The following is a 14,204-nucleotide window of genomic DNA, read 5'->3' as shown; positions in this document are numbered from 1 at the left end:
GGGAGGGAAAAGCCGAGATGTGTGTGTTGGAGGAGATGCGAGCCGATAGAGGCCTGAATGGCGGTACGCCTTTTAAAGCCATATTATATACACCAGCCTAAGGCTGGTACACATACATGCTGATGGTAGTAGTGATAACTGTCAGCACTAACCGCTTCTGATCGGCTGATTGCGAACTCACCTCTGAAATGCTGGGCGCATTTTGAGATGTGTACAACTATTGGGTGAAATATGCTAGTTAAGCCTACGCATTTTTGGGCCATCAACTCTACCCATGTTGCGTTTAAATCTGCCTCAGGCCCATTGTCATTACAAACCTCTAGTATGTAAAACTTTACATACCTTGACAGATTGTGGTGTTTTTTTAAATGATGTTTGCATCTTCTGCATAGCTGTCAGTATGGTACGATTCTCTGTTATCAGCCATTCTCTGACAAAGGGGGCCAACTGCAGTGTCCTTCACTGGTATTACTTGTAGGAAAGTACCTCCTTCCCCAACTATGTCTCAGATACCTTCAAATGGCGTTTGTATGTTCTCCCCATGTTCACATGGGTTTCCTCCCACACTCCAAAAACATACTGGTACGTTAATTGGCTGCTATTAAATTGACCCAGTGTGTGTGTGTGTGTGTGTGGAATTAGTGGCGTTATATAAATAAATGATGATGATGAGGAGGAGGAGGAGGAGGAGGAGGAGGATGATGATCATTATCAACACGACACTTCCCATATTAACCTTAAGGATCTCTGTGCTTTCCACAATTGTCTACAAGTAACAGGCAGTGTAAGCGCCCTGTTTGCGTCACACCAGGACAGATACGCAGATTCATGTGTTGTGTGACGGGAACTTGGTGCTTTCCCTGCATTGACTAAATATTAGTGCTCACACAGCGATATTAGCTTCCATGTTCATGAAAGAGTTAATAAGTCATATTATCATACCAGCAGAGGAAAAGACTGGGTCTCAGCCTTTGCAGAGTCTTGATGTAAGAGTTGACACATGCGCTTCATTCCATACGAATTAATAAGCCACTTAACTAGGAACTGTAAACAAACGTCTTACAAAACTGAGCGGTCAGTAGCGTTTGGTTGACCCCACATGCAGGACTCCAGATATTTCACAACGTCATAGCTGAATAAAGATGTGCACATTACATATGCAACAGATTAGACTGGCCAGCTATGTGCGTCAGCTGCGACCAGAGCAGAAATACCAAATATCTCTCCAACCACAAACAGCCATCGCGGGAGAGTCCTCAGGCAAGAGACAGTCTGCACTCCGCGCTACAGACCAACTTCTAGGACACTGGCCCATCGCCAAGCAACCAATCAGGTTATTGCAGATTGGTGAACTCTTTCCACCAGGATAAAAAAAAACAATACATAAAACACTACGGGCCTCATTCATTAAGGAAAGTTAAGCAAAAAATTGAGTAAGTTTTTTTACTCAAGTTTTCTGGACAAAACCATGTTACAATGCAAGGGGTGCAAATTAGTTTATTATTTTGCACATAAGTTAAATACTGACCGTTTTGTCATGTAGCACACAAATACTTGATAGATTTGTACACTGAAATGTAAAGTTGATCTAGGACATGTCCTACCCCAAATATAAATCTGCCATCACATTTTAAATTGACCTCCCCTCTAATGCAACATGGTTTAGCTTTACTTACTTTTGCTTAACTCTCCTTAATGAATCAGGCCCTACATCACTACTAACTGCTTGTACATACACTGCACTATACATACTAGTCTTATAGTAGTATCACAGCTGCTTAGACGTGTTGTAATACAGACACTGAAGATCTTTCACTGCTGGAGAGCTTGGGGAAAAAAGCAGCCACCCTTATTAGCACCGAGTGCATTAAACACATTTGTGTTTCTAGCCTGAGGGCGGGGGGATGACATAAAGGCTGTGTTCTGTGTGGCTATTGTGTGCCATGGATGCTTTCATGGAAACTCCAAGTAGAGTCACTTTGCCTATATCCTGGGGGAAAGCGGGCAGATAATCCACTGTATACAAAACAGATCCTGTAATCAAGGGACTGGACTATCCAGCTGCCCGCCTGCCAAAATCTCATTGTTAGATTTCATATTTCTGGGTGGTGGTGCAGGGACCTCCTTGTCAGCACTAGCAGCACAAACACAAATTCGTCACCTGACATGTTAAAAAAAACAACAACTCTGTTTCTTTGGATATTGTCCCTTTGCACAAGACAAAATGTACATTAAAGCCACACGAACAATGGGTGCAGTAAGCATCAAAGCAAAAACAAAAAAAAGCAGTCAGTCTGTAGCAAATACTGCTCATTATCAAATGCAATTACCTCTGACAAGTCTCATTAACCTTTTTATATAGCACCAACATATAATGTAGCACTTTACAATCAGAGAATGTTCATTCACAACAGGCCCTACCCCAGAGGAGCTTACAATCTAATTTACCACCCACAGACAGACAAACGCACTGAGGACAATTTAGTTGGAGCCACGTAACCCCCTGGCACGTTTTTGGACTGTGGGAGGGGATCCAGGTAAACACCTGGGGGTATATTTACTAAACCCCGGGTTTGAACGAGTGAAGATGTTGCCTATAGCAACCAATCAGATTCTAGCTGTCATTTTGTAGAATGTACTAAATAAATGATAACTAGAATCTGATTGGTCGCTATAGGCAACATCTCCACTTTTACACGCCTCTATATCTGTGTTATGTACTATGATATGCAGAAAGCAAGCAAAATTCCACGAGAAGAGAGATCCTCTGCGCCAAGTGTATATTTTATATACTATCTAACATGTAAGCCTCAATTAAACTAATATGTTACTTCATTAAACAGAGCTGTTTTTACAAAGAGGAAACACCAAGACAACCCAATCCATCCTTTCTACAAGATACCCACAGACCTGCAGGATTGGCTACTAATAAATTGACCCTAGTGTCTGTCTGTGTGTGTGTATGTAAGGGAATGTAGACTGTAAGCCCCAATGGGGCAGGGACTGATGTGGGCGAGTTCTCTGTACAGCGCTGCGGAATTAGTGGCGCTATATAAATAGATGATGATGGTTACGCCCTTTAATTCCTTTCCGCTACGCATCTTTTGGAAATCAGATAGCGGAGATGGCTTGACATTACCTTTTACTCTCTTTTTTTAACATATACCCCCATGTGGTGGCAATTGTTTACCTCTAACCCTAAATTGTGGTTGTGTATACTAAATACCCCCTAGCATGTGTAAATTTCTACAACTACCTCCTAATGTGAGTATATGGATATACTAAGCCCCTCCTTGTGCATTTTAAGGGGCGAATTCAATTCCCCGCGTTGTTCTACAATAATTTTACAGTGGATTCTTGCTCGCGGCTCACACAGCTGGTGGCCCGCGTTGTTCTTTAGGGGAACTGGATCTGCCACTGGCTGACTTCCAATACCCAGACTAACTTACAGTAGGATGCATTAATCCTCATTATTAAGAAATCCTGTGTATTATAAACACCAAAGTGACATCATTACTCTGCTATTATACCGATATTATTCACAGACGTTTTTACATGTATTAGCATGATTTGTGGATTGGAAGATACATCTACCTATTCAATACACTCTCCTCCGAACCCAGACTCTACAGCCCTATCTAGTCCGACAAGCTGCTATTGAATATACGTGGGAGAGCCGTGAAGACCTCCCTGGCTCAGTGGTTACAGGTGCACAAAACACTGCAACGTACCTTGCAAACCTCTCCTTGTCATTAGGGAGCTGGTCATCGTCACACCTGTAATTCACAAGGAAAACAAACTAATCAGGGAGATTAAATACACTGCCTCAGATTTCCAGACCTACTCCTCCTGTCCTTGTCAAAACAAACCAGCATTTGTCACGCACGCTGCCCTGCAGCAACGAACGTCCTCAGTTTTGGTGATCAGACAGTAATAACGTACAGTCTTCGGCAAACGCAACGTGACACTAAACACAGCTCAAAGCTTCGGAGTAAAAGGCTGTGTAGCAATAGATTTAGTGAACCACTAAGTCCCACGCTGCGTTGACCTCATAATCTATTAATTATCCAAAGACTATTTCAGTAGTCAACTTATGACAAAATCATGGCTTATAGCAAATATGTCGCCTAACATCATTGCAGGGTGCAAAGTTGGTATAGATTTGTAAAACAGATATTGGTTAGCGATTCTAAACAATTAACTTCACTTCTCTGCCTATTTTGATTTACTAATGAGTGTGAGCTGAATATTTAGACCAATTACATCACACCCAAACTCACCGCACCCCAAACGGTTATATTGGGAGAGGATTAACATGCATGAATTACAGTACAAATATAACGGCTTGTGATTGGTCTGTCCATCCATAAACCCACCCCCTCCCTTATGCCGTCATTTTCGGTTGGACAACAGATTTTATTTTGCCGGTTCTGTCTTCACTACAGCCTTTTTCCCCTGGCGCTGGCTGGGATCGAGAGGGCTGCCTGGGAACCTTGCATAGCCAGCCAAGGTTTACCAAACGTATAGTTTTTTTAAATAAGTCCTATTTCACTGGCTTCCTGCAGTAAGAACAGGCAACATTCTCCGACTGATAGACCTGAAGACCTACACTCTGAAGTCTACAGTGACTGGGGATCTCTCTGAAGGGGTCTGTGGAAGGTACCATAGTCAAACAAAAAGGGGCTATCAAAATGTGACAAACTTACCTGAGAAATTTATTGCCAGAGTCGTCATCGTCGTCAAAATCCAACCTAAAAACAAACAAAAAAAACATTCCATTAATAAAGCGGAAGACTGTTCAAAGAAACAATATTACCACCTGTAGTCCAACAATCTAACCAGGAAGCTGAACACTGTAATCTTCTACAACAACTCACTACTCTAAGCTGGGGCTGGTTTCTGTTTGTATCAATGATGAACAACAAGGATCCACTATCTTCACTACAGTCGTGCACATCAGTTGCATATTAAAATTAAACTAAACAACTATGTCAACATGTTGGAGAAGGTAAACTGCATCATGTCACGTTTCCTTCAAAAGCTAGCAGAGCTGTTTATTTGGAAACCACAGATGACAATCACCGCACACTGCCAAATTTCTGTGAAAGTCCCTCTCACACATTACCGGCAGGGTATGACGCATCACGTTTTTCCTTATATACAGCATAGTATCGGCTATTTGAAGAAACAACGTTGTGGCAGTAACCGATCAGCCAAAAGTAGAGGTTGTAGAACATTTTTGAGACAAAATAAAAATCACTTTTATTCATTTCATGTATTTGTCTTTGGAGTTTTTAAATAAAGCTTCGATTTCCTATCATTATAATTGCATAGTAGAGTTCTCTGCAGCTACAGTACAATATTATCCGTCAGCGTATAAAGAGCTTACCCTGCGTGCCGCTTATTGGCTCTCTGTACCACGGAGCCTCCGGCCTGTGTACTTGAACCCGGATTTCCTGAGGACGCGGCGACTCCTAGAGCTGGGACATCTGCCGCCATCTCTATAGCAGAAAGGGGACAAAAGACAAATAGAATAAGGAACTTAATGTTCTGTACTTTTTAAGCCGACAACTGGAATAAGTTTGAAAGTAAACAGCATTTATTAGAGAGAAGTCAATGAAGCCGATTGGGCCGTCATGGCCTGACAATACCCTGAGCCACATGAGTCCGGGAAAAGGGACCTTTACAGCTGTACTTGTGAAGGGGGGACGTGTTCATGAATAAATACTACATTTGGGTGAAGAGCTCGTCAAAAAGGATCAAGACCAGCAATCAATGTAAAATGAAATGTCACGTTAGCGTTTTTCTGTTGAATATGAAATAATGATGTGCAGACCGAGGGGTATATTTACTAAACTGCGGGATTAAAACAGTAGAGATGTTGTCTATAGCAACCAATCAGATTCCAGCTGTCATTTTGTAGAATGCTCTAAATAAATGACAGCTAGAATCTGATTGGTTGCTATAGGCAACATCTCCACTTTTTCAAACCCGCAGTTTAGTAAATTTACCCCTAGTGTGTCTATACCAGAGCCTTGCACAACAGTCGTATCCGGCGATCTAACACGCTCCATTCACTCAAGGGGCCCGCTGTAGACTGAGCTCTAGGCAACACTTTTGGGAAATTAGGAATAATAATGCTACAAATGCACCACAATCTCCTCCCCCCTACAGTGTTGCACAGCCTGGTTTGCACACGAGGCTATGAGACAAACCACAGAGCCCCCCGGAAAAACTGCTGTAGTGAGCATCCCCTGGGGCACCATGGAGGGGGAGAGAGCACAGTAGTGGTGATCTAGCGTTAAGTAGCAGCCAATTAACCTACCAGTATGTTTTTGGAGTGTGGGAGGAAACCGGAGCACCAGGAGGAAACCCACGCAAACACGGGGAGAACATACAAACTCCACACAGATAAGGCCATGGTCGGGAATTGAACTCATGACCCCTGTGCTGTGAGGCAGAAGTTCTAACCACTGAGCCACCGTGCTGCCCATTAAACAGACTAACTCCACAATCCTGCAGCTCTGATCATACACCTTTACCAGAACTCTCCTGAGCTTCAAATTGTCTGGAGTGGGAAATGTTTATAGCTTGTTTTGCAGTTTTGGTCTATAGCTCTATTGCCTTGTTTATAGCTCTAGTGCCGTGTATACTGGGGTGATCGTAGGGGTACTCAGAGTAAGTAGCTCTTGGGGATGTGGCGGACAGGGGGGGGTTAAATTGCCCTGTTTGAAGCTTTGGGTTTGAAGCTTTGCAGAAAATCTGCTAATTGGTATTTATGCTTGCTTGTCTATAGAACTAAAATGTACGGCTGATGGGTGAAGTAGCGGTGCAAGCTTTAACGTAATTATAGATATAAATTTGGTTAGATTCCCTTTAAGGGATTGGATGTGGTGAAAAACTGCAAAACAAGCTATAAACATTTCCCACTCCAGAAGAGCCACCAGACTGGCCGTTATCGTGTATACTGTCTCGCCTGTTCTCTCCCCCCCTATCTTATCTCCTCACAGGTTGCGCCACGGAAGAAACAAGGAAACAACCAACAAAAACCGGAACTGGAACATCCGTCACGGCAGCACCAACCCTCAAAACAGAGCGCAGACGTCCCAGTTAAGCCCTCCCAAAAGGGTCTCTACCACCCACTTCACAACCTGCTTTTTTTTAAGATACTTGCAGGTGTCTTTAACCCTTCAAATAGTGATAAACCAAACCTGAATCCCCCAAACTTACTGACGTTTATATTGAAGTAAAAGCACTTCCCGACGATAAAAGAAAAAAACCAAAAAAACACTATCAACAAAATCTGTCTTAAACGCCCTTCTTTAGTAGAATTATTTTTGTTTATTTTTTATAATGACAAAGTAAAACCTGTGATGTGTTGTCACATGAGATTGGGTTTATCAATTTTAGGATTTGGTGAGGGTGAGATGATTTCTAATTATATCCAGATATGTAAAAACCCAGATGTGAAAGGGGGTATATTTTCTTTTTTCACATTAGCCGTGGCAATGCCACGTCTCCTTACTGTTCATTCCTCATCTCCAGGTACTCTCCCAAAGGGAAACTCCAATGCTTTGTTCTCCTACTCCGATTACCTCTAATCACTCACGCCTTGTCTGTTTGTTCCTTTTAGGATAACCCCTCCCTTTCATGCACCTGATATAGCCTATAAATTGATTTGAGCAACTTCCATTTTCTTTATTTGTCTGAGAGGCATGTTGGTGTCAGTAGCTGAGGGGGAGTGCTGACATTGGATTGCTGTTTGGAGGCTTCTGGGGTACCTCTTTGGTAAGTTAGCGCTCAATTTAAAAACACATATGTATGGCCCAAATATATGGAACTCTCATTGTTTAGAGTAGGACAACCCTATTAGCAAAATCACTGTGGAGAGGCGGGTGGCTTCAACATACATTTGCAAATGTGTGCAACTAAGACTTTTGCAATTTTTATCTACAGTAGAAATAGCAGATCTGTTGCTGGCTATAGCAGTGTGCTGGGGGTATTTGTCTGTGTTTGTTCCTTTTAGGATAACCCCACCCTTTCATGCACCTGATATAGCCTATAAATTGATTTGAGCAACTTCCATTTTCTTTATATATAGAAAGCAGCAAATGATAGGATATGCCCTAAATAAAATACACAAAACTTTGTTTTTAACCTGCTAACAACCAAGACTTCCACTGCCCAAGTGGGCAGTTCCAACAGACAAAGCGTGTGACCTTCCCTGCAATGGGCCTGGTTTGGGCACATTAGGGACGTGGGCAAGGATGTCCCAATTTTGTCATCTGGACTGCTGGCAGCTATTATCCACTTTGTCAACGTTTACCAAATGCACCATAAATAATAAACATATATTTCTTATTCTCCTGACTTCATATATTAAGATTTCTTTAGCAACTATTTCAAAATGAAAAGAAAGTTGCAGTCAAATGCAGTAAACGTGACATTATAGGTCAGATGGGTGCTGGCTGGGCTGGGGGCTACATTCCCCCCTTTGCCAGTCCCATATTGGGCCAATTTGGGCTGGGTCACTGGAGTACCTGCATTTTTTTTCCTTTAAAATGTTCCTAATAGTCTGCTGAGCTGAGTCCCGCCCCCCTGGGCTAAAATTTAGCAGACAGACCATGGTGGGAGGTATTGCCACTCAGTATTACTCAAAAACACACATATAGGTTGTCTGCTAAGCAGTAGCAGCAGCAATGGACAGTGATGTGGAAATACATTTATATTGCACAAACTGGTTTCCTTATTGCAGACAATGTCATCATATCCTGGTATTCCAGCAGCCTTCACACCCTTGTAGCTGTCTTATGAGAATAAACCTCACAAAAGTGAAACAACACAATCACACTTCTTAGGCTGTGCACACACTACAGGGTTTTCTGCCAATCAGGCGATAAACGATCGTTCAGCCTGATATCGCATTAGTGTGTACGCTCCAACGATGAACGACTATCGTTCCAAAGCTCATCGTATCGTTTCATTTGATTCCATAAATAATCTCGTTCAACGATGGAACGATAACGTTCCAGTCCTGCAGTGTGTATGCACTCAGGACCGGCAGTGTCCATAGATCTGATTTAAACACAATCAGAGCGGCCGGGCAGCACACTCCCCCTGCCTATCTCTGCCGAACGGACCTGCACATAGTATGCAGTCGCCAGCAGCAAGCCCCTGCAATCTCCGCACACTCTTATACAGTGGCAGCGGCGGGATCCGAGGGGGTGGTTTAGCGATTGCAGGAGCTTATACATGGGGAAATACGGTATACTATATAGGGCTGCCGAGACATGCAAAGATGCATTTATATGGGATGATACAGAGCGGGACGTACGCCAGTTTGCATTGCGTGAATTCACTCTGCGCATGCCCAGAAAGTGGGCGCACACGTATGTATCATCCTGCACTTACGCCCGACATGACTGGGGGGGGGGGGGGGGGGGGAGAGGGAAGATGCCCTCTAATGTTGACCGAGTGCAGTAAAGGTGTGATTACTCATGCAGACCAGTAGGGGGGCATATCCTTTGCACCTACTACAGGTCAGATGCAAATAGACGCGGATGATGACTTATTGCCAACCAGAAGCGTATGCTGCTGAACTATACAAATACTGGGCAGCTTTTTAATTAAAACTTCGATTCACTCCCAAATCTAAAATCAGTCGCATTTTGAAATGAACCCCCCCCCCCCCCCCCCCCCCCTCACACACACACACACACCTGCAGTGAATCATGCGGATATCCAAGGTACAAAATTGCACCTTCTATCTGGATTTACTCCAAACTCTAAATCAGGTCCTTAGCGCCCTGAACCACTTAGGGAAGATAAAACAATCTGCAGGTCAATGCCAATGTTTTAACTCTAATTGAAAGCATCTCTTGTTTACAGATCTCATCCCTAGGACAGGAAAATGGTCATGTTAACAGAATTGTCCATTTCCTGACTCCTCTCCCTTAATTTTACCCCCATGGAGAAATTTTTGTTGCTCCTCCAGGAAAACGCCATTAGTCGGGTGCCGTATTGTGTGTGGCTACAGGCAAAAGAGAGGGCGATTGGGGACGGGAGATCGGAATGGACTACAAGCCTATTTGCTACGTAGGGGGTAGGTACAAATTAAACCTTTAAAGAGGAGATAATCTACTCAACTGTGGTCATGACGACCAAACTAGAGAACGTTCCCATCGACATAGAAACATAGTATTTGACGGCAAATAAGAACCACTTGGCCCATGTAGTTTGTCAATTTTTTAACCTATGGTGACCTCAAACCCTATTTGATCTTTAGTTATTTGTAAGGATATCCTTATGTCTATCCCAAGCATGTTTAATTGCTCTACTGTATTAGCCTCTACCACCTCTGATGGGAGGCTATTCCACTTATCCACTACCCTTTCTGTGAAGGAACGTTTCCTCTGAACCTACTTCCCCCCAGTGTCAGTACATGTCCTCGTGTTCTAATACGTCTTTTCCTTTGTAGAATGTTTCCCTCCTGTACCTTGTTTAAACCCTTGATCTATTCAAAATAAAAACCTTGATACATGATATAAACCCATTCCCTGCAATTCTTCCACTGACTCTGATTAGCAAGATATACAACTTACATATGTGACAATTTAAACAGATCACTCGCTCTGTGACCAAAGAAACGATGGTCCAGTCTGATCACAATCTCATCCCGCTGGACAGAAAAATACTGATCGTAACAGTCTGTATGTGACATCACATGAAGGACTAGCTAGTGCCCGGGTTTAATGAGCACCATCATTAATGAACACTCAGCCTGTTAATGTAAATCTAAAGGTCAAACAGAGAAAATCATTTTAATATCTCTTAATAAATATTAAAAAAAACAACTGTTTTTTACTTTGCTATTTCTCTGCAATGATCCCTATGCTTGCCGAAAAACGCTCTCTATTCAAGCTATATATATGCTGCATGGGAGAAGGAAACAAACTGGAAGTAAACAAAATAAATCCGAATGCAAAAATCTGCAGATATTTACTTATAATGACTTGCATAATTAATCACAGCCAACTAAATACCAAATAGCAATTTTGATGATATCTATGTTACTAAACACTAATAGTTTGGGTGTAGCGCTCCATTGAATCTCCTTTATGGCTGGAAAACGTTCTGTGCGTGACAGCAGAATGGAACAATTGGAAGGGAATGTTACAGAGACAATGAACTGATCCTGTCCGTTCAGGTGTTAAATGATTCAATGACAGATGATTTAAAAGCCGCATGTACGACGTACACAGTCTAAGAACCAAAACCAGAGGTTGCGCGAGGACGTGGATTAACTAGACTCCACAACAAAGCACTTCCTCACAATAAAGGAGACATCTTGCATTCATTTCCCAATTTCCTTGTTAAGACGGCCCATCAGCCCGTAGCATACTATAGTAAAAGCTATTTAACGGCCCCTGAGAGTGTTGCAAGGCTCACGCAACGCAGACCTGCTCATATTTTCCCATTGAATCCAGTTTTCCTCTCTCCACCAGCTGACACAATACATCCGTCTTCTTCATTAAAGAAACTTCTAACATCTTGACTGTCAAAATGCAGCGCTGGTGCACCAGAGCAATATGGACAGTTGTGTTTACAGGAATGAAAAATGTATAATAAAGAAGTTATGAGATTTCTTATTGCCAAAGTCCAAAGTTGATGTGCTCAACATATGTGCACATGCTTGCTGTAATCATGCAGATCTGTCTGGACTTTTCAGTATGTTACCGTTAAACAAAATCACCAAAAATAATGATTACATTCATGTTAGTTTCCAGGCACACCTGTAAACATTTAAGATCATGATTGGTTGTGTGTGGATTACACTATACCCCCAACATGACCTGACCACTGGACATGATCATAATACAATTCTATTACACTCTATACAGACATAGGACACTACACCCCCAACATGACCTGACCACTGGACATGATCATAATACAATTCTATTACACTCTATACAGACATAGGACACTACACCCCCAACATGACCTGACCACTGGACATGATCATAATACAATTTCACTCTATACACACAAAGGATACTACACCTACCCAACATGACCATTAGACAAACCATAATATTATTTGCAAACTCAAGATTTACAACTAAAATTTTCAGTACGAAAAAAGACTGCACAGAGCGCCTGTTCCATTTGAGCCTATGTGCAAAGTTAAAACACCAATAAAATATAAAAAAAAAAAACTTATTCTAGTGCTGGGGTAGGTTAGTTTTCAGGGAAAACTTTGCACCACAGCAAACAGTCATGGCTGCTGGTCACGTTAATATATTATCCACGTGAATCTGGAGGTGCATATGTATATAGAATGCGACAGCCACGTCCTTTAATCTTACTAATAAAAAATGTTTTGTTTTAGTTGAACGATCTGCGCACAGATACACATCCCTCTTGGCTCTCAATGGTAAAGCAACAGAAAATATTCAATGACAAGATACATTCTTTAAACCAGAGGTTCTTAAAGTGTTCCTGTTTCCTACACATATTAGAAGCATGCCGATTCATGTGTACACACCTACACGATTTACCTTCAAATCTGTGCTCTTTATCTGTCTGTGCACTCTATGGAGATCTGCCTAAACTGCTGGTCGAGAGTGTGTACACACTTCCACGTTTGCCCGACATCGAAGACAGGTTACCTGTTTTTTACATGGTACATAAGCCCCAAAGTACTCTCCATCTGTAAAAACTGTAAGTGCACAGATCTCTATTTTTAGCTATGTTTTCACACTTGTTCTATTGGTGGACCTGGTGATTCCCCTTCCAGATACCCTGCATGCAGAACAAGGGGACAAGTTACTCAGAGAGGAGAAGGAACTGTCACAGTGCCCAGGTTCTGCACAATTCCACTCTTCATCCAAAACAGGGGAGCAAGTTACCTAAAGAGGCGGAGGGACTGCCACAGTGCCCAACGTCTGCTTGATTTAGCCCAATTGCAAGTGCATACACTTTATGATTGTATAGATCTTAATGCATTTGATCTAATGTGGCTTTCTTTGGTGATTTTCTCATAGTGCCTATGCCTCCATTTTGATACGACAACCATGTGGTGTTGATCCTTCGTCTATTTGGGACAAAGCAGGTGGAATTCTGTATTTGTTATTTATCAATTTGACATTGTTGTATAGTTTGCAATAATTAAATGTATTTCAATCTCAGTATTGTCTTGTTATACAACATTTACTATAATATATATATATTTGCGTTGTCACCCATCCCCTATAAATTGTGAATGTGATTTGTTTTTAGGCGCAATCCACAGTACCCCAACAACACATAACACTTATAACAGTAGGTAGCATTTTAGAAGTATACCCCCCCCCCCATCCCATCATATCAGACTCTGAATTTGATGTGTACAACTTTGCATTTATAAATTATAAATGATAAAGATTAGAAAGGAAGATTGGATACAAGAATTGCATTCAGCATATAGTAAATAAGAAGATATTGCGCAAGGGGAGCTTTTTCAGGAACAACCCTTTAAATGCCGGGACAGTCCCTAGAAAGTAAGGACAGCTGGCAGTTATAGGGTGTACACACGCTTTATACCCCGCTGTAAAGTTATACAGAGCACTAGGGGGGGGGTGTTACACACTATACCTTAGTAGCCCCAGCTCTGGCCTCCCCGCTGGGCTTACCTGGATGAGCCGCCGCCGCTGCCATCCCCGCTCCTCTATCCGCCTACCAGTCAGTGCCGCGCTCCCTCCTCCCGGTGCCCGGTAACAAGATGGCCGCAGCGGTCACACCTTATCTTTTTTTTTTTTTTCTTATCTCACTCCCTAACTAAACGGGAATATGGAACGCGAAACTCAACCTATCTTGCCAGTGTGTGGGCAGGACCTGTGAAAATGATAGACAACGCGTCCAGCCAATAGGAGTCATTTTGCAGGCGCCTAGAACCATCGGGACGAGACTAACAGGTTAGGTTGCATCGTGACGCGGAGAGCTATTGCGTAAGAGCGCTCGGATTCGTGAGTGAACGGCGAAATCGGGCGCAGAGATTGGTTGCTGCCAGGATCAGGTTCTGATTGGACGTTTGGTTAGAGGAGGCTGGGTCTATGTTGTGTGGAGAGAGAGAGCTGTCAATCTATATAGTATGAGTAGCTTGGTGTCTGTGGCTCTACAGCAGTGTTGTCTAACCTGTGCCTATAAGTCCCAGCATTCCCTTC

General features: G+C 42.6%; 1 protein-coding gene across 1 annotated transcript in view; it reads right to left on the bottom strand.

The window, feature by feature from the left end:
* ARNT (aryl hydrocarbon receptor nuclear translocator) overlaps positions 1-13,881 on the bottom strand; it is a 33,695-nt gene extending 19,814 nt beyond the window's left edge. The window contains exons 1-4 of the mRNA XM_075192780.1: positions 13,674-13,881; positions 5,390-5,501; positions 4,707-4,751; positions 3,732-3,776 (exon numbers count right to left, since the gene is read on the bottom strand). Of these exons, the coding sequence (XP_075048881.1) occupies positions 3,732-3,776; positions 4,707-4,751; positions 5,390-5,501; positions 13,674-13,698 (227 nt within the window). The 5' untranslated portion in view covers positions 13,699-13,881. The remainder of the gene's footprint in view (positions 1-3,731; positions 3,777-4,706; positions 4,752-5,389; positions 5,502-13,673) is intronic.
* Between the last annotated feature and the right edge of the window lie 323 nt (positions 13,882-14,204).

Source organism: Mixophyes fleayi, chromosome 12 (assembly GCF_038048845.1).
Source record: "Mixophyes fleayi isolate aMixFle1 chromosome 12, aMixFle1.hap1, whole genome shotgun sequence".
In the NCBI taxonomy this organism is placed as follows: Eukaryota; Metazoa; Chordata; class Amphibia; order Anura; family Limnodynastidae; genus Mixophyes; species Mixophyes fleayi.
Note: the sequence above shows the minus strand (reverse complement) of the source record. Positions and strands in the feature narration are given on the sequence as shown.